Below are 19,737 nucleotides of genomic sequence, written 5' to 3' on the forward strand. Positions count from 1 at the left end.
GACAGGCCACTTCCTGTTACTTACTATCTGGAGAGGCTGAGCGTTTCCAAGCCAGCAAGTCCCGGTTGCTTTTTACTGAACAGCAGTTTCCTCACTTTCTCTGTCCTGTGACACCAGGTGGCATCGTCAGCCCTCTGCTTGGAAGCCTCCTGGGCTCATTAGCACGTTTCTGCTCTTCCCGTAGCTACAGGTCACATTCTGTGCCAACGCACAGCAGGCCCTGCCTCCCGGGACTGTCCCGTGTACGGCACCCCTTGGCTGTGTCTCGGGCACTTCGGGCTCAGCTTCCAAAATTGCCCACGTCTGGCCATTAGGACAGCGGTGCCTCATCCTCCAAACGGCACTGGTTTTTGTTCTATGTGACATTGCCCCAAAGCAATAAGCAGTTGTTACCTCTCGCTCGGTGTGACCTAACCCAGTGCCCCGTTCCAGGTTGCGGGAGCTTGCAGTCATTGCGGCTCATTTGGGGCTCATGCTCGCGCTGGCTGACAGGCCTCAGAGAAGCAGCTTCCAGGCTGTCAAGTGTTGCTGACAGCTTCGGGTCCTGGTCACCTGGGCCCCTGTACAGGCTGCCCAGCTGCCCTCATGACATGGCAGCTGCTGGCCTGAGACAGGGCTAAGAAGGGACCACAGTCTTATTCTGAAGTGCCACCTCAGGTGACATCCCATCCCTTTTGTCATGTTCCATTTGCTGGACATGAGTTACTAAGACCAGCCCATACTCAAGGGCACAGGAGTTTAAGGGGGAGGTGGGGGGCAGACCGTGGTGGGGCCATCAGGCAACCTGAGAGGCCACCTCAATGCTGAGCCAATGGGAACAAACTGTGAAGAAGGTCTGTGGAAAATGGGAGAGACGCTGAGGGGTGACGGTGAGGAGGACATAGATTTAGAAAACGACGGTCTTCGGCCCAAGGCCGCATCTGGCCATGTGACAGCTGAGGAGAGCTCCTGGCAACGGTCACGCTGTGGCCAGCCTGTCCCACGTGGTGTGTTGCCAGGGTCACGGCAGGTGCTGCAGCCATTGGTGTGTTGATGTCGGCAGGTCACCTGTATTGTCCAACTTGTGTTCCCGGTGAAGTGTGCAGCGGGTGGCTGCATTGGGGTCACTCACAGCTGCTGTGACCGCCATTCCAGACATGCCGGTTGATGGGCCACCAAGGCCTCTGTCCCGGCACAGTCTCCATGAGTGACGTGGTGAGAACGTGACGCTGAGCTGATCAGATCTGAAGCAGATGTGAGCTTGGGTGATGGGCGAGCCACGGCAGTAAGACTTGGGCTTCACACCAACCGCAGAAGTCCAGTTACAGGACATGACGAGCCACACACGAAGAGGACGGGCACGCGTGCTGGCATGAGCCCGGGCATGCCCGTGGGGTACACTGGCAGGCAGGGGCTGTGTCTGGGCCCCCAGGCGTCCTGTCCAGAGGAATGATGGGAGGGTCTGCCGTGCTGCAGCCACTGCTTGCCCTTTCGGAGCCCCTCATGCGATGCTGACCAGGACGATGGCCTTTGCAGAGCCCGTAAGGGAGCGGCTGTGGAGGAGGGCACGCCACTTGCTCACGAGTCCCAGTCTGGCCACACAGACCGTGTCTGGGGTGACTCTCGGTGAAACCGAAGGGCAGGCTTACCACTATAAGTTCCTGGTGACACGTGCTGGCTTATGGTCCCTGAGAGAAGCGTCTGAATCTGGACACAGAACACTGGCAGCCAGGGGGGCGGTGACAGGAGGCAGGTCCCGCTGGTGTGCGTGAGCAGTGTCATAGGCAGCTGCTCAGCCCTACGGCATTAGGTGACCCTGGAGTCACCTGGCTGTCATGGGCGTGGTGATGCACTGGACAAGGCAGCCTGAGGACCTGTCAGGAAGCCAGCAGGCCTGACCTCACCCATCCCCTGTACTCTGGGCGGGGATTGCAGGGAACAGCGGCGGGATTGGTGGGGCTGCAGGAGCTGCGTGTGAGGCGTGGCCCCCGTGTCACCCTGCGTGTGAGGCATGGCCCCCTTGCGTTGCTGACAAGGGAAGTGGACAGATGCTCATGGGGAGGCGGCCACACGCGTGCAGGGCGAGTGCTGGTGGCTGACCCCTGTCCTTTGCAGGTCATCGTGGGCAGCATCTTTGAAGTGGTCTGGGCCGCCATCAAGCCAGGAACCTCCTTTGGGCTCAGTGTGCTGCGGGCACTGCGGTTGCTAAGGGTCTTCAAAGTCACCAAGTATGTCCCTGCATGCCTGGTGGGGGGCGTGGGGGCAGCGTGGTAGCTGGGGTCTCACATTGCCGGCCTCGCCCTCAGCTGTGGGAGTCTCTTTTGGGGCCTATAATTGTACAGACTCGGACGACAGTTATAAAACAGCCCACGCCCATCTCGGCCTGTCAGGGGCCACCTGTGTCCTGTGAGCCATCCCGACCGCCTCCGTGTGACAGGACATCTCACTGTCCACCAGCTTGCGCCCCGTGGTTTCGTACCATCCCCTGTCTGGAAACCGGCTGTCCCACCATCAGGCCTCAAAGGCAGACTTTGTTTCATAGTTAATAGAGGAACCAGGAGTTGCCAGGTGGAAGTTCATCTTCTTGCCACCAGGCTGACCCTCAACCCGGCCAGTGCTGGCACTGCCCCTCCCCCGGGCACCTCTCTCCGCCATGGGCTTGGTCCTGTCCATGTGAATGGTGTTTTCACAGCCCTGGAAGCAAGGGGCTCCGTTTTGTCCACAAGGAGGCCGAGGCCCAGGGCAGAGGTGATATAGCGAGTGTGGAGAACTGGGGGTGGTCACTGCCTGGCTTGTGACCGGATGAGGGAGAGCACGTCACCCACCAGGGCAGTCGTACCAGCGGCAAAGACTGCCACACCCACCTCGTCTTGGCTGTGCCCAGACAGCACTGCAGGAACCCCACGCTGTCCTGTCCTGGGAGCAGTGGAGGACAGAGCCCTTGGTGCTCCGGCCTGGGTCACGACAGCTGCAGGCGCGTGGCCCATCTCTCTGGGGTCTGGGGCTGCTTCCGCGTGCCTGCAGGGACAGCCGTGCACTCGGGGCTCTCCACGGTGGAGGGTACCCATCACTCTGTGCAGTTGGCAGATATGAGCAGGGCCTGTGTTCTGGGTGCCGCTGGCCGGCAGGGCCTCGGACTGACCTCAGGAGCATTGAGGGGCAGGGGAGGGGCTATTTGGGTCCAGGGAAGTCATCCGGCAGTGCTGCTTTACTCACACTGCACACCGTGTCCCTGGTTCCTCGTGACGTGTGCATCTCTGCTCACAGGACACCCGCTCGTGGACAGCGGTGTGGCTCCTGACTTAGGGCAGCTCCGTGTGCAATGGCCAGCAGTTGTGGCCCTCACTTCACACAGCGCTGACTGGAGGCCCCTGGAGGCGGCCCGGGTGGTGAGGGGTGACAGGACAGGCGAGGAGCCCAGGGCAGACTGTGCCCTTACCATTCTGCTGAGGAGTATAACAGGGCCAGGTTTGGGAGATGACACGTGGGCTCTGCCGTCCCCATGGGGCTCCCAGTGACAGGAGGCTAGGTCTGGGACTGTGGAGACCAGTGGACCACTCCACGTGTAGCCATGGTCCCTTAGGGCGTAGAAGGCTCTGGAAGCCACAGGTGTGACTGCAGAGAACCGGGGCGAACATGGTCAGGGTCCAGAGCGGATGGGCCCCGCCAGGCACAGCCGGGCTCAGACCCTGCCTGCCCCCAGGTACTGGAGTTCCCTGCGGAACCTGGTGGTGTCTCTGCTCAACTCCATGAAGTCCATCATCAGCCTTCTCTTCCTGCTCTTCCTGTTCATCGTGGTCTTCGCCCTGCTGGGCATGCAGCTGTTTGGGGGCCAGTAAGTGGGCGGGGCTCAGCAGCTGGGGGGGGGCACTAAGTGGGCAGGGCTCAGCCGCTATGGGCGGGCCAGTAAGTGGGCGGGGCTCAGCAGCTGTTCCAGGGACACAAGTGGGCCCCTGGGGAGGGCTTCTGAGATCAGAGCAGCAATGCTGCCCCAGTTTCTCTACCTGCTTTTCATCCCCAAAGGTCATCCTAGAGTCCAGCCCTCTAGTAGCCTGTAACAGGCGATGGGTGCATAGCTGCCATGCCAGGTCCTGCTGGCTCCTGAGGAGGCTGCCCCTCCCCCAGACGTCTCATTTTTCTCAGGTTCAACTTCCAAGATGAGACGCCAACGACCAACTTTGACACCTTTCCTGCTGCCATCCTCACCGTCTTCCAGGTAAGGCGCCCGACACACTCCTGGCCTGCTCAGCTCCCGCCCCCTGGTGCAGGGCCACAGCCTTCCTGTCAGCTCCCTTGGGCCTCAGCACAACTCAGACAGAATTTTACACCCAACAGAAGAGAACAGACAGGAGACGAGGGTAGGCTGGTTTCCCATATCCTGTGATGCAGTCCCTGGGCTTCAAGCCACCACTCAGCTCTCAGCCCCTAGGACCTGGCGTCACAGCCATATCTTGTCCTTTGTGCAGAGAACAGAGCACCCGTTTCTCCCCTACTTTTCTTCATATCTGCAAAGCATACCCCCGAACTCTGTGGGAACCCTTTGGGCGCCCCTGGAGGCTCTGTTGCTGGAGCCCATAGGCCCTTGTACAGGGCAGGGGCTGCTCAGATGCCCATCATCGGCATCACTGATGTAATGCCAGACATTTGTGCCCCGCGAGCCCTCTGCAGACGCCACGTCTGAGGTCGAGCAGGGTGGGGGCACGCTTTGTCTACGAGGCCATTTAGGGAAGGCCGGCAGGCTGCACGTTCAGGCCAGGGGCTCAGCTCGGTCCCCGGCCTCTGGGACTGCCAACCGCACGCAGCCCTAGCCAGAGCTGGAGCCCACAGCATGTGCAGGGAGGGCATCCCTGCAAAGGAAGGAGGGATGCCCAGACCAAGCTGGAAAGAGGAGCACGGTCCCGGTGCCTGTGCCCTCCGCCTCCGATGACCTCCCTCATCCTGGTCCGGAGCCCTGGACCCAGTCAGCCCGTAGTGACAGCTGGCAGAGCAAGCCCTTGTCCCAGAGGCTGCTGGGGCCTGGAGGTGAGGCTCACCTCCACCTCACCTCATGTTGGGTCACTCTGTGGCTTCTCCCCTCCTCTGACTTCCTAAGTGTGGAGACGCCTGTCATCCCACTACCATTGTCACCTTCTGAGCCAGACGGTGAAAGCCTCGGCTAGCTTGCAGGCCAGGGGCTCCCCAGCTGGGCCTCCTGAAGGTTCCTGAGCACTCAGTGGGGACGAAGATGAGGATGGCCACGGCCCTTCCTGAGCAGTGTCATCTGCTCGGGGCCGGGAAGGCTTGCCCACTTCCTGGGGGTTGCAAGGCAAGGGCTGGACAGGGGATCGCGAATGCCAGGCCAGGAAACTAGCAGGAGTGCATTCCAGAAAAAGCAAGAAGGTGAGCGGAGTCTGGGGGGAGCACAGGTGTGTGTGGAAGGCACTGGGGCCGGCGGGGCCGGCTTGGAGGGGGCCTGAAACGCCGGCCTGGCCAGAGGCTTTGCCCTGCGGGAGCTTCAAGGCGGTCCACAGCGGGGGCAGCGTGATTGACAAGCAGAGCTCTGCTTTGTGTTCGTTGTAAGAAAGGCCCTGACCGTGGTGAGTGGTGGTGGTTTGGGCACCAGGAGGAAGAGGCCAGAGTTAGAGGGAAAGATGGGCTCTGACCAGGCGAGGCTCTGATTTGTGCCTCAGGCCACTCTGCTCTGAGCACAGCAGTAAGGTAAGAAATACCTTATGATGTTCAAAGGACACAGCCAATAGAAAACGGCGTCTGCGGGTTAGAAATGGGACGGTGGCCAGGCACCCGCGGACAGCCTGGAAAGAGTCGGGGGCTGGACATCAGAAGCACCAGCCCTGCAAAAGGCGTGTGGCCCTTTAAGGGGCTGGGGGAGGCTGAGGGCAACTCGATGGCCAGGCCGTCTGGAAGCCCCACAGAATGATAATGGACTGAAGGCCCGAGATCCCAGGATGGGAGCCCTGGTTTCTGAATGGGGTTGGAGAGGGGACGGGGGCAGGGGGCAAGTGACTTGGAAGAAGACAACTTCACCTTTGTTCATGGTGAACCTGCAGATGAAATGTGCTGAGAGCTGACTCCGTCGAAGAAATAACTGATCAGGGGCGATAGTACCCATGGTCGGAAAGGGAGCTCAGTCCTAGAGAAGAGGGGTACTGCACAAACACAGGTGACTTGGACGGAATCTGCCTCAGACCCACAGAGGGTTAGAGGAAGAACTGACTCATGGCACACACCACGGCATTGGGAAGGAGAGGCACCTGAGAACCAAGAGTAGGTTAACATTGAAAGGAGCCAAGTAAAAATCCTAGAAATGAAAATGGAGCTATTTAATAAAAATCTGAAGGGTGAACTGTGCACTGGACGCGGCCCAAGAGGACGGCTGAGCTGCAGGGTGGACATGGTGCTTGTTCATCTGCTGTGATGGTGCTCGTGCTCGGAGGCCTAAGACACAGAACAAAATCACTCCAGACGTAGACACGTTGTGATAAGGAGAAAATCTTCAAAACTTCCTAGAAAGACAGATTTCCTACAAGATTGGCAATCGGAAGGTGGGCCTCTCATGAGCAGTGGTGCCAGGTCTGGAAGAAGTGACTTAGTAACATTACAGGTAGGTCCCTGTCAGCCTAGAATTCCGAACCCGACAGCTGTGTGTGCAGCGCGAGGCAGCCACAGTCAGACGAGGGTGGAGAGTTGCCACCCAGACTGACGGTTACACACTTAGTAAAGCGGGTGGTTTAGAAGAAAACATGCAGCAAACTAACCCAAAAAGAAAGAGAAAACTGAAGTAGTTCAGAAATTGAACAGTTCAGAGTCCACCTTTCCAAGCCACGTTCACATCCTTTTGCCAGTACGTTCTACTAAATAAGAAAAAATGACTTCAATTTTATACAGACCGCACCAGAGAAGATCAGAAGGACAGCAGCCAACTCATTTATGAGTCCAGACCAGCCTTGATGTGAAAAGACCAGACAAGCAACATATGTGAAAAGTAGACGTCACGATCACAGACACAGAGAAGAAACCATCCTGAGGTTTTATCACACGACCCGACAACATGCTCTGAAGTGATTTAAACAAGAACTGAGAATTACACGGAAATGAAAAGTTGGGCATCTTGTAACAGATTTGTAAGGTGTTTCTGTCCAACTGAAGGAAAAAGCTGGAAGTTAGGCTGTGAGAGAGCAGAGGAAGCCGTGAGCGTCAGCGGACACACAGCTGCACCCAACCGACCGGCTGTGGGGGAGCCTCAGTCCTCGGGGCACACGGGACAGTCACAGAATGCCGCCACTCCTTAAATCACCCAGGAAATCCCCACAACCATTAAGGAATTGCTGTCCTGTACAACACATCCTCCATATAACAATAGAAACCGCTAATAAAAAGTCATTTAAAATCTCTTGGCAGGCCGAGTGCCTCATTTGGGCCAGTCAGCTGAGCCCAAGCTGAGCCGCCTCTGAGCTGCCAACAGGTGGCAGGATGGCTCAGCTGGTGAGAGCACGTGCTGCTAACAACAAGGTTGCTGGTTGGACTCCCGCGTGGATGGTGGCTACGCCCGCCCGCAACTAAAATTGAACACGGCACCTTGAGCTGAGTGGCTGGGAGCTGCTGACGGGCGGCCAGATGGTGACTGGACTTGGAGCTGAGCTAGCTGTGTCTTCCACAACTAAGATTGAAGGGCAACAACTTGGCTGGTCCCCTTCCCCAATTCCCCAGTTAAAACAAAACAAAACATTGAAAGCGGGAAAAAAAATGATAAGAGCAAACATTAATGAAACAAAACTAAAAACACCAACATAACAAAGTCATAAAAATCTTGTTCTGAAGAAGACTGATAAAGTAGATAACTTTATTGATTGACAAAAAGGCACAAATAAAAAGTATTGCCCAAAAGACAGATAACTATAGAAAAGTGAGGTATATTTTTAAATTCCCCCAAATATTATGGCATCTTTCTGCTGATAGATTTGAAAATTGATGAAACGTGCATGTTTACAGGAAAACATCACTTATTAGGTCAAGATGAAATTGTAAACCTGAATAGTTTTATAATTGTTAAACGGGATCAGAGAGCTCTCCCTGTTTTCCTGCCCCTGTCCCGCACCTGCAGAGTTACCAGGTGCGCCTCACCAAGCCTGCAAGGGACAGGTGACAGGTGACAAGCTGCTCCAGAGAAAGAAGTCATTCCATGAGGCTAGTACAACCCTGAAGCCACAGCCCGGGAGGGACAATGTACGAAAAGTGAAACGCAGGCCATTCTGAGCTCCCAAGAAGGGTCTGTCTTGTCTACTAACGACCCTAACTGCCTGACACTGCCTGGCACACAGTGGGCACTTTAAAGGCTCACTCAGTGAAGGGACACACAACAGCTGAAATTCAACGTTAATTCCTACTGCGTGTAAAATAGCTCATAGCTGAACTGTGTTTATCACAGTGGTGCTGGAATTTGTCAGTGTAATTTCTGTATCTCTACAGGTTAAGAAACAGCATACATCAGTACATGTGGGAAAATAAAGCATTGACATATGATCAAAACACCTTCCAGTAAGAATAGGATTAAAATAAACCATAGCAAGGTGGGCAGCAGCTGGTACTTACGAGTTTCTTTTTTGAGGGGTTGGGGTTGACGAAGGCAAAAACTGAACGTGGTGATGGGCGCCCATATCTGTGAATGTCCTGAGAACCACTCAATTATACGCTTTAATGACTTGATTATTGCCGCGTCCCGTGCACGGGCAGTGGGGAGTGAGAGGCGGCACAGCGTTCAAGACGCACAAGAGTCGGGCCGGCCGAGTGTCTCAGTTGGTTAAGAGCTCGTTCAAGAGTGTGAGCTGTGAGCAACAGCGGTTCGAGTCCAGCCCGAGCTGAGCAGCCGCTGAGCTGCCAACAGGTGGCAGGATGGCTCAGCTAAAAAAAAAAAAAAAGAAAAAAAGAAGCACAAGAGTCAAGGACAGAGTTAAAGCGAGGCCAGGGGGCTGCAGTCTCTCTGGAACAGCCCTGGATCGGGCCAACGCGTGGCTTTTATTTGGAAACTTCAAAGAAGTGAAGCTTGTTTTTTCTAAAGTCTGTGTGATTCGTGCCTTATGGCTGTTTTCCATCAACCTGCCCAGTTGTGTTCCAACACTGCAGTGCCTTCGTACTCGCACTCAATCCCCAGGATGATGTGCTGTACCGCGGCCAGAAAGATAGGGGAGATAACTTACATTGTTCCATCGGCCTCATGACCTCATTAGGTCAGGGATTGGTGTGTGTGTGAGGGGGGCCGTCGAGGACGAAGCTGTAAGGCAACAGATTATAAATGTCTCGATAAAGATGTTATTTTAAAAAGACCGTAGCAAGCATCACAAATGAAAGATTGCACAATGGTTAAGTTTATGTGTCAACTTACCTCTGCCCAGACTGGATTTGCCTGTCGGAGCCTGATGCAAAGATGACAAAATGTTAAGTTTTTCTTTTCCATGCTGGACACGTGTCTGTTATGTTATCCTCTTGTCTTTTCCAACAATACAAGTAGAAGAGAGCTGTGTTTCTTGATGGGGCGAGGATGGTATTAGCCACCCTCACAGCCCGGAGCCCTGGGCAGTGGGCGGGAACCTGGAGGGTCGGCGGCTTTGCGTAGCCGTGGCCCCTCTCTGAGCCTGTGTCCTGGGCCCTGGGAGTCGGGGGCTCTGCCCCAGCCCTTCCTTGCATCTCCGCTCACTGCTGTGGTCTCCTCTGTGCCTTTATTTACCTTTTCTCCTGCTTGGAGCTCCCTTTCATTTTTGGCTGAAAACCTACTAAAGCACATTCATTTTTTAAAACATGACCCAGCTCAGCAGCCAAGTCCTGGAAGTTTCTGTGCAGAAGCCTGGGCCACCTTTTCCTCCAGAAGCATCTAGAAATTTGTGTGTGCGCGTGCATGTGTGCGCGTGCACGTGTGTGTGTGGGTGGGGGGGGGTTATGCAACCTGCCCTGTGCTGCTCTCCCTGCACAGATCCTGACCGGAGAGGACTGGAACGCAGTGATGTACCACGGGATCGAGTCGCAAGGCGGAGTCAGCAAAGGCATGTTCTCGTCCTTTTACTTCATCGTCCTGACGCTTTTTGGGAATTGTATCCTTCCACGGGGCTGTGGTGCAGCCAGCAGTGGCCCCATGGTCACCGTAGCTGCTGCTGATCCTGCATGCTCAGACCCCTGTACTGTCTGGTCAGAGTCGCCCCGCTGTGCCTGTGTCCCTCAGTCTGGGGCCTGAGGCCTGTTCCTGGGTATGGGAGGCCTGTGAGGATGTGCACAGCTGTGGTTAGTGCTGGGCTATGGCAGCCTGGCCCCAGGGCTCTGTCCTGTGGGCTCTGCTGGAACCCTGAGCTAGCTTGGCTGTGAGGCGGTACCTTGCGGTGCGGGCCCCCGGGACCCAGGGTACCTTCCTGCCACATGGGGCCTGGCCAGGGAGGGTCAGCGCTGTTGGCCTACAGAGCTAACTGCTGCCCAAGCCTAGCATTGGCCCAGAGCCTCTGGGGATGGAGGGGACACACGAGTCCCTAGGCCTGCGGTGAAAGGACTCAATTACACAACTTTGTCCCCAGAGGACATTGGGATTGTCTGAGACAGTTTGGTTGTCATGACTCAGGAAGAAGGTGCTGCTGGCATCACGTGGGCAGAGGCCAGGCTACTGCTGAGTGTCCCACAATGAAGGGTTGCCCGAATGTCAGCAGTTCCAAGGGATGAAGTGCCTTAGCAGGACAGCCATGGAGGCCCGAGGCCCCCATCTGCAGGCTCAGCAGCGCCCACATGCAGCTCGGGGACAAGGACGGGGACGAGGGTCTGCAGGCTCAGCCCCCACACGCAGCTCGGGGACAGGCAGGCACAGCTGGAGGGGGCACAGGGGAGACGCTGCTGGCTGCTTGGCACTGACATCAGTTTGTGGGAAGAGGCAGGTGCAGTGACAGGAAATCAAAGTGAGTGAGGTCAGTGGCACGTGAGGCCTGATCCTGCAGAGACTCAAGGATGGGCTGTGCCTGCACCAGGCCATCGGGCCCTTGGGACTCCAGGACTCTGGGCAAGTGGCCCTTTGTGGCCTTTGTTGGCTCTTGTGAAAGGATTCTGTGGTAGGCTTTGTCCTGGGCCCTGCCGGTGCTCAGTGGGATGGGGTCAAGGTGCGGCCGCCATCAGCACCTCGGGCTTTGCTGCTCCAGGAGGAGAGGAGGGAGCACCGTGAGCCCAGCCCAGGCCTGGCGCCCAGACGGTGCTGCCCGGCTGGGCATGCACGTTTGTACTCTGTCTTACGTGGCCTCTGCTCACGGGGCCCAAAGGTGATGGAGCCCCACACGCAGCCAGTCACAGTAGGAGGTTCTCCGGAGGCTTGTCCCCGGCCAGAAATCCGGGAGTGGGGACAGAGCAGGCAGTTCATGGGCCCTCCAGGGAGGCAAGGGCAGACTGATGCAACCAGCCTCTGAGCTCCAGGCTGGGTGGCAGGAGACTCGGAGTGGGCATTGGGGGCTGTGTGACACGAGACTGCATGAAGGAGGCTTGGGCAGAGGCCAGGGGGCCTCAGGTCCCTGGTGGCTGAGCTGCGTCTGGCGACAACAGGCCAGAGGGGCCGGGGGTTTGAGGGCTGTGGGCGCCAAGGGAAGGAGGCTGGGGATCTGGGGGCCCTGTTTCCTGTGGGGAAGGTGCGGGGACAGAGGGCTCCCTTCCTTAGCTGGAGCCACCCAGACACCTTGCTGAACGTCTTTCTGGCCATCGCCGTGGACAATCTCGCCAACGCCCAGGAGCTGACCAAGGTATGTGGGTAGGGACACCGGTGCTCATCCCTGTGGTCAGTCTCAGGTGCGGATGGTTGCGCTCGGGTGGTCACTGGGCAGTGCTGTCCTCAGACGCTGGGCCTGGCTGGTTCCTGGAGGACCAGCTGGTGCTTCCTTCTCTGCAGGCTGCCCGCAGCAGGATAGCATCGTCCCTATTAATATTAGATGGCCCCAGTGGACGCCATCTAACACGCCTGGTGGGGGGTGTGATTGTACAGACTTCCCCAGCGGTTCCCTCCAGATGGCACCACCCCTGCTGGGCCCTGTTCACTGCACAGCCCTGGTCAGGCAGCTGGGAAAGGCGCAGGCCTGTTGCAGACACCTGTGTGCTTGCTCGGAGTGGCCCGTGTGCAGCTCTGTCACGTCTGTGCTGTGCCAGTCCCTGAAAGATGCCCCCCTGTGTGCTCTGACAGCCTGATTCAGTCCTGTCCTGCGTGTCCCCATCGTGGGGCTGGGCTTGACTCGGGCCTTCCCCATGAGGGCAGGTCCAGGGCGTCTCTGGGCAGCTGAGATGCAGGTGTGGCCCCTGCTCCATCCAGCTCTCCCACCTCCCCCGGCTCCGGCTCAGCCTTCTCCCCCAACCCAGGCGTGGGCCCTGAGGGTGCCTGTGGGTCTAGCCTCCCCCCTTGCTCTGGCCGCTGGCTTCTGAGGACTTGGGAATCCCACTGGCCTGCCCATTGCTGTTACTAGGAGGGGCCGAGACAGCACCGCCAGGCAGCAGCAGCTGGAGAGCAGCCGACACCCTGGCTGGGCTGCCTGGGCTGGGGGACGCATGCATTCATGAGCACTTCCGGTGTCAGCGTTTCCAGGGGCTGCATGAACTGGGGGTGCCCAGTAGCACTGGCGGTCTGGCACCAGCTGTCCTGGGGCAGAGTGGGCCTGCGCTCTGTGAGCTCGGTTGTGGGTGAGGACACGCCGAGGAAGCGATGTCCTGGTACTGGGGTTTGGGGGGAATAAGCAGTGTAGCTGGGTGACATGGAGCTCTGGGTCCTGTGAACTCGGGCTGAAGCTGTTTATCAAGATGGCAGGAGCAGACGTGTTGGTCTTGCTCAGTGATGTGAGGTCAAGACCAGATGGTCTGTCCAGATGTCCACTTTGTTCCCATGGAGGCAGGGCCGGCCCCCAGTGGCAGAAAGCCATGAGGGTCCTGTCCGGGGACTCGGTGTTGAGGGGACACAGGCCCAGGCACTGCCAATAGCTGTGGGAGAGGTGAGGAAGGACTTGACACAGTCACAGCTGGGGCAGCGGGTCCGGGTAGAAAAGCCCAGAGGCTGCGAGGTGGCCCTGCTTAGACACACTCGTGGTGGCAGTTCTGTGGGCAGTGCTGGCCAGGACCCAGGCTGGGCGGAGAGTCCCACCGCTTGCCCTCACAGCTCTGGGCAGAGGCTGACCTCGACCGAGTGTGGCAGGTGCCCTGGGGGAGGGGACAGGTGGGACTAAAGGAGGAGTGGGTTTGCATTTTGATAGAGTGAGTCTCGTGCTGTGGGACAGACACGCAGAGCTGTCCAGGCAGCAGCTGGGTCCCTGGGGCTGGAGCTCTGGCGTGGGGTCAGGGTCCCAGTACAGGTGTGCAATCATCAGCTTTGAGCATGCAGGGAGAGGGCACGTGGCAAGGGGGTGCTGAGGCAGGAAACTTGGGGCCTCCACCTTGAGCAGCTGGCATAGAAGTGGTGGGGGTCCCCGAAGGCTGCCAGAGAGCTTGTGTGGAACTGGTACTGTGTGCTGGAGCATGGGCAGGTTCAGACGCAGGAGCTGCTGCCTGGCCCCTCCGGTTCAGATGGCAGGAAGGACTCAGATTCCAGGAAGTGGATGCAGCACTCTGAAGGGTAGCCACCTGTTTCTGTCTGTTCAAACAGGATGAGGAGGAGATGGAAGAAGCAGCCAATCAGAAGCTTGCTCTGCAAAAGGCCAAGGAAGTGGCCGAAGTCAGCCCCATGTCTGCCGCGAACGTCTCCATTGCTGCGTAAGGCTCTGGGGAGCGGACTGCGGGTGGCAGTGGGGCTGCTACAGAGCCCTCGGCAGGGCCTTCAGCCAGGGATGCCTTCTGGAGGGTTGCTCAGAGGGTCTCCTGCCGTGGCTGGAGCTTGTTGTGACCCAGCCCTTGCCCAGAAGCTGTGATGATGGGACGGCTCCCGTCACCTGCAGGAGCCTTCGTGCCAAGGTTTCAGCAGGGAGCGCTTCCAGACTCCCCCAGTTTGAGTAGGAGCGAGACGTGGCAGCGTGCAGCCTTCGTGTGCTGGTGGAATGGGCCATGCTGTAGGGATCTATCTGTTCCTGACAGTCTGGGGTGGCCCCAGGGCTCTTCCTGGGGCAGAGTCCACAAGTCAATCTGACTATTTCAAGCACAGCTTTTCAGAAAGGCATTTGTGAGTCAGAAGGTTCTAGGTGGAATGTCAGCTGCCCAGGAGACTCAGTTTGCAGAAACGTCTCTGAGGTCTTGATGAGAAAAGGTGAAGGTAGGGCCAAGGCTTCTGTGCAGAGACTGGAGCTGCTGGCTCCGTCTTTGGCTCCGTGCCCTCCCCACACACCCCACGTCCCACGCTGATCCCAGGCCCCAGCTCTGGAGCTGGCCCGCCACCCTTTCTGTGAGCACTGCACTCACGGCACCGGGACAGCTGCAGGCGTGTCTGTGGTGACACATGCATTTGTGTTGCCGAGTGTGTACGCTGGTAGTGAGAGTGCACGTGCTTAGTCATGTGTGCATGCACGTGTGAATGTGCACATATGTGTGAGTGTGCAAGCACACAGGTAAGTTGCGCCATACCTGAGTTGTGTGCACGTGTGTGAATGAGTTGCATGTGCTCATATGAGTGCATGCATGTATGTACGTGTGTGTGCGCATGCATATGGGTGCATGCACATGGGAGTGTGCCTGCACATGTGTGAGTGTACACTTGAGTGTGCATGCACGTGTGTGTGCTCATGTGAGTGTGCATGCACACGTGTGCGTGTGAGTGTGCATCGTAGCAGCCCATTCTTGCTTGGCAGCCACCAGGGTGGTGGCCTGTTTTCTGTGAAGGTGTTTGCAGGGGCCTGTCTCTGAACGAAGCATGGAGCGCTGGTCTTTGGTGGAGAAGGAGCTGGAGGGGGCTCCAGGCCCCTGGGAGCTGAGCAGGACAAGGCTGCGGTCATTCTGACAGCTGCCCGGGGTGGAAGTTTCCTTGGCAGATCTTTTGCTGTCTGGCCGATTAGTCACGCAGCGTTTGTATCCCTGCAGACTCTTCCCATGGTCCCTGTCCTGAGCCCTGTGAGCCACGGGGCAGCGGGTGGGCCTCGGGTTGGTTTAGCGCATGCTCCCTCTGCTGTTGCTGGAGGTGAGCGCCTTGTCACGTGGCCCCTGCTGCTGGCCGGGGTTCCTTCCGGGGGTGTGCAGCAGGGTGTCCACGCCATCTGGGCTGAGACCCCGGAGAGAAGGGTGCTGGGCCTGCAGCGCAGCAATGGAGAGCCCTTCAGGCCACCAGAACAGGAGGTCTGGACATGCTGCCCCTGGCCCCCTGCGGGGGACGCTGCTGTGTAGGAACAAGACTGCACTGGTGTCCCCAGCCGGGGGACATGTGCCACCCGCTCTTGGCCTGGTCACTACCGTGGTGCTTCTTTCCCCAGGAAATAGGTTCCGGGGGACACAGATTCTCTGCCTCACATGGTACTGAGCTCAATGTCGGCTCACCCATGTCACAGGCGGCCTGGGAGGTGTCCAGCCGTTGGCCCTGTGTTTCCGCCTCAGGCCAGCTGTGTTCTCCTGGGATGCACACGAAGGCCTCGGTCCTCTGGTGTGTCCTCAGCCCACCCGTGGTGAACACGCAGTCATATTGGGATCAGAGGCCCCGGGCATGTGCGCTGCTTTGCTGTCCTGTGCCCGGCTGAGGCCTGTGCTCAGACTCCTGGTGTCTGTCTGTCGTTTCCCGCCTGTCCCCACGTTTCCTGTCCTCCAGGGGAGTCGTGTTGCTTGGACGGGCAGTGCCTGCTTCTTCTCAGCGGTTATTTCTGTGTCAAGCTGCTGGGGTAGAGTGACAGCAGGCCGCATGGTCTGTGAAACGGGAGGACTGGCTGGGATGCTCTCTGTGACGCCGCGGGTGCTGAGGGGACCTTCCGTGTGCTCGGTGTTTGACAGGCTCTCATCAGCGCCTTGTGTAGCTTGACAGAAGCGGTGCTGGCGGGGCCGGAGCCCCTGCCCCTGGAGGCTGGCTGGGGCTGTGAGTGTCCCTGGCCTTAGGTGACAGCCACTTCAGGGCTCCTTGGAGGGGAGGGATGCTAAGGTTGACGTGGTCTTCGTGTTCTCTGCGCTGTGTCATCCTCATCATCACCCAACTTCTGAATGCTGGTGAGCGTGCACACTCACCATATTGAAACATATTGAAACGTTCATACCCATGTTCACACCCACATTCATACCCACACACATCCACACTCACACGCCAGCAGCCACTTGTGTTCACACCCACACATGTTGACACACGTCACATGTTCATACTTGTGCACCTTCACACTCACACTGAAACACATTCACACTCACATGTGGACACGTTCATACCCAGACACACAAATTCACACTCGCTGACCTTCATTCTCACACGTTCACATTCACTCACACACCTTCATTCACAACTTCACACACTCACACCCACTCACTCACAAGCTGTCACACTCAAGTCACACACGTGCAGACAGGCGAGCTGCTGGGAGCTCCTCGCTGACGTGTGCAGACGCAGGCTCGGTCTTGAGAAGCGGGAGCTGGGACCCACCTGGTCCTGCCCTGAGGGGAAGGCTGTCTCTCCATTGGTTTTGGAAAGGCTTTCAGAAAGTCACTTGGAAATGGGTGGAATTACACCCAGTGGCAGATGGGTTGCTGCCGTAAGACGTGTGGCCCTGGGAAGGGTCATGGTGAGCTGGAGCACCTGACTTAGAGCTGGGGAGCTGAGGGCCGTGGTGGTCAGGCAGCAGGGCCCAGGTGATACTGCAGGTGAGGCCCCCTGCGTCAGCCGGCTCTGCTGCATCTGTGGCTGTCCGACCAGGTGCACTTCAGGCAGGGGAGGGCTGTGTGTACTTGGGGGACAAGTGGTGCCAGCTCTTTGAACCCCACTGCCCTTCCAGGGACAGTGTGCGCCCAGCTATGGCAGACAGGCCCCCAAGGTAATGCTCTCGTCTTGCAGCCACGTGGGGCTTGCTGTGCTCACTGCAGCTTCACTTTTCTTCTGGGTGCTCTCTCTTTCTGAACTTGTCTTTTCCCCCAAGGTCTTGGCCGGTGACCATTCTGATGGAAGCGTCCCTGGCCCCCTGCCCAGACGCACACTGCAGCCTGCACCCTGAGCTGACGCGGCTCACGCGTGTTCTAGTGTCTCTTAGAACTCTCTGCTTTTCTCACCCTTGTTCTGTTTTGTCTTTTGCATGTGCAGTTTTGTAAAGCACACTCGAGGTACTGTGTCTCGCAGCTCGTCTGTCTCCAGCGTAAACTCACCGTGAGTCGCTCTGCTACGATCCCTGCGGCTTCATGATAACCACACGCACACACCTCCCCCGCCTCTCCCACTCTGCTTTCCTACCCCAGCCATTCGCTTCAGTGGGCGGCTCCAGGCAAGCCCGCAGCCTGGAGGACGGGGGACGGCGGGCACACTTCCGGACATCCCTAAGTCCCGCTCACGGGCATCGCGCTCTGAGCTCGGCCCCCGCCTCTCTCTCCTGGTCTCTGTCCTCCTGTCTGCGGACTGTGTGCCGTCACTCTGGTGTCTTGAGCATAGCTGCTTTTCTGAGGTGTCCGCCACTGGTGTCGCCTTATAGTTCCCACGAGGCAGAGTGTTCGTTAGGGGAGCCACCGGCTCTGTCCAGGCCCAGCTGGGAGTGCTGGACTGATTGGGAGGCCTGAGCAGGGACCGGCCTTCAGCCCTCACGGGCTCCTACGGCTGGGCACGCCCCTGGCTGTCATCGTTTCACAAGGGTCAGTACAGCGCAGAGCTGGGCCCTGTGTTTTGGTGCCAGCTGGGCATGGGCAGGCCCCTTGTGGCTCTAGGTTGAAGCCAAAGAAAGAGAAAGCGTGTTTGTTACAAGGTGACCCCGAAAGTGGGGCAGCATGGCTTCCATGTGTTGGGGAGGCAGGTCAGGGCCTGGGGTGAGTCTGAGGTGTGGGTCAGCAGATGTCCCCCACACGTCGCCCTGCCTCCCCCGTCAGGGCTTCCAGGTGAGCGACAGGCGTCGTGCTCTCCTGCCCCCCACGTGCAAGGCACTGTGCTGGAAATGGCTCCCACACGCCTGCATACCCCTGCAGAGGGCAGGAGTCACCATCCATCACATTGTCCAGGCCGACTGCCGCCTCTCTCTGCAGGTCACCATGGTGCCAGTGGCCCAGGGCCCCGGAGCTGGTGGCTGAGCTGGCCTGGGTCCCCTCAGGCTGTGGCCCTGGGCTTTGCTGTCAGTGCCGTCGGGGTCTGGCCGAGGCCTCGCATTTTCCGTAGAGAACTTCCTTTGTTTTTGCCCTTGCATGCATCCAGTCCTGGCTCCGTCAGTGACAGGCTGTGGACCCACTGTGAGTCCTGTCCTGTCGGCGCAGTGTTCTCATCTGAAAAGTGGGCGTGGGAGCAGCACCTGATTCCTGAGGTAGCTGTGAGGGCTGGATGCGGTGGGCACTGGAGCCCAGGGCACAGTGCGGCTGTTGAACGGTACAGACATCACAGCCACCGTCGTTCTCATGCTGCTAATGCCGCCAGCCACCATTGTGGGTCCGCAGCCTGCAGAGGGCAACGGCCGAGACCCTGCTTGGCCAGGGTGGGGCTGTGGCTGCCTACTTTGGGGGTCTTATTCAGCAAAGGGGTCCTGTGTACCCTGTGCTGTGGGGCCCCACAGGTGACTATGTGAGCAAGGTTGGATGGCGGTCAAGGCCTTTGGTAGTCTGTGCAGTGAGGGCCGGCCTGGACCACACACCACTCCTAGTGCCAGAGGCTCCGGGGCGTGCTCCGGCTCTGTCCCTGGGGGAGAGGAGGGTCTGTGTGTGGAGCCAGGAGAGCGGAGGACGCTGGCGGCCACAGGAGGTAGTAGTGTCTCCAGCCCAGACCTGACTGCTGAGCTCCTGGGAGCAAATGGTCACTGAGCCTAGTGGCGGTCCCCTGGATGGAGCTGACCACGTCAGGGGGCAGTCCTGGCCCCGTTTGCTCCTGAGAGGGCCACCTGTCCCCTGCCCCTCACCCCCGGGCTGTGCTGGCTGCTGTCCGGGATTCCTTCACAAACACTCGTGTTGTCCTGGCCAGTGGCCTTCCTCCTGGATGTGGATGTGGAGAGGCCCCTCTGTGGGCAGCTCTGCTCTCCTGTTGCGGGGCTCCAGCCTCCTGCCTCTGCCTGAGCCCTGCGGGTTCCGATCCGCCCCACCCATGCTGGCCTTCCTGCGAGGCCCACCCGCCCCAGAAGCCTGTCTGCCAGCCCGTGCTGGTGCCTGCCATTCCCACTTGGGCCTCAGGCTGCTGTCACCGGCTCCAGAGGGGACTTGAGCCCCTTACCCCATCCCACCCCCACCCCCGCGCGCAGGCCGGTGCTCTCATGGTCCGCAGGGTCATGACCACTGGGTGAGCTCTGTCACGCTGGGTGACTCCCCCTTCTGCAGCGACTCCGTGGGGGTCCTGAGGGCCCTGCCACCCCCCCTCCCGTCCTCGCCGCCCCCCTCTGCCACCCCCCTCTGCCACCCCCGTCGCTGGGTCCGTCGGCGGCTGCCCCTGCGAGGCAGAGCGGGGCGCGCTCACTCCGGTCTCCCCGCAGCAGGCAGCAGAGCTCGGCCAAGGCGCGCTCGGTGTGGGAGCAGCGGGCCAGCCAGCTGCGGCTGCAGAACCTGCGCGCCAGCTGCGAGGCGCTGTACAGCGAGCTGGGCCCCGAGGAGCGGCTGCGCTACGCCACCGCGCGCCACCTGCGGCCCGACATGAAGACGCACCTGGACCGGCCGCTGGTGCTGGAGCCCGGGCCGGACGGCGCGCGCGGGCTGCCGGCGGGCAAGGCCCGGCCCGAGGGCGCG

General features: G+C 58.9%; 1 protein-coding gene across 1 annotated transcript in view; it reads left to right on the top strand.

Moving 5' to 3' along the window:
• CACNA1B (calcium voltage-gated channel subunit alpha1 B) overlaps window positions 1–19,737 on the top strand; it is a gene marked incomplete at its 3' end in the record, with an annotated part of 161,490 nt that overhangs the window by 70,204 nt on the left and 71,549 nt on the right. Inside the window, exons 14-20 of the mRNA XM_019642114.1 lie at window positions 2,095–2,207; window positions 3,683–3,814; window positions 4,123–4,195; window positions 9,944–10,061; window positions 11,662–11,729; window positions 13,607–13,713; window positions 19,488–19,732. Coding sequence (XP_019497659.1) covers window positions 2,095–2,207; window positions 3,683–3,814; window positions 4,123–4,195; window positions 9,944–10,061; window positions 11,662–11,729; window positions 13,607–13,713; window positions 19,488–19,732 — 856 coding nt within the window. The remainder of the gene's footprint in view (window positions 1–2,094; window positions 2,208–3,682; window positions 3,815–4,122; window positions 4,196–9,943; window positions 10,062–11,661; window positions 11,730–13,606; window positions 13,714–19,487; window positions 19,733–19,737) is intronic.

Source organism: Hipposideros armiger, unplaced genomic scaffold (genome assembly GCF_001890085.2).
Source record: "Hipposideros armiger isolate ML-2016 unplaced genomic scaffold, ASM189008v1 scaffold_3, whole genome shotgun sequence".
NCBI lineage: Eukaryota > Metazoa > Chordata > Mammalia > Chiroptera > Hipposideridae > Hipposideros > Hipposideros armiger.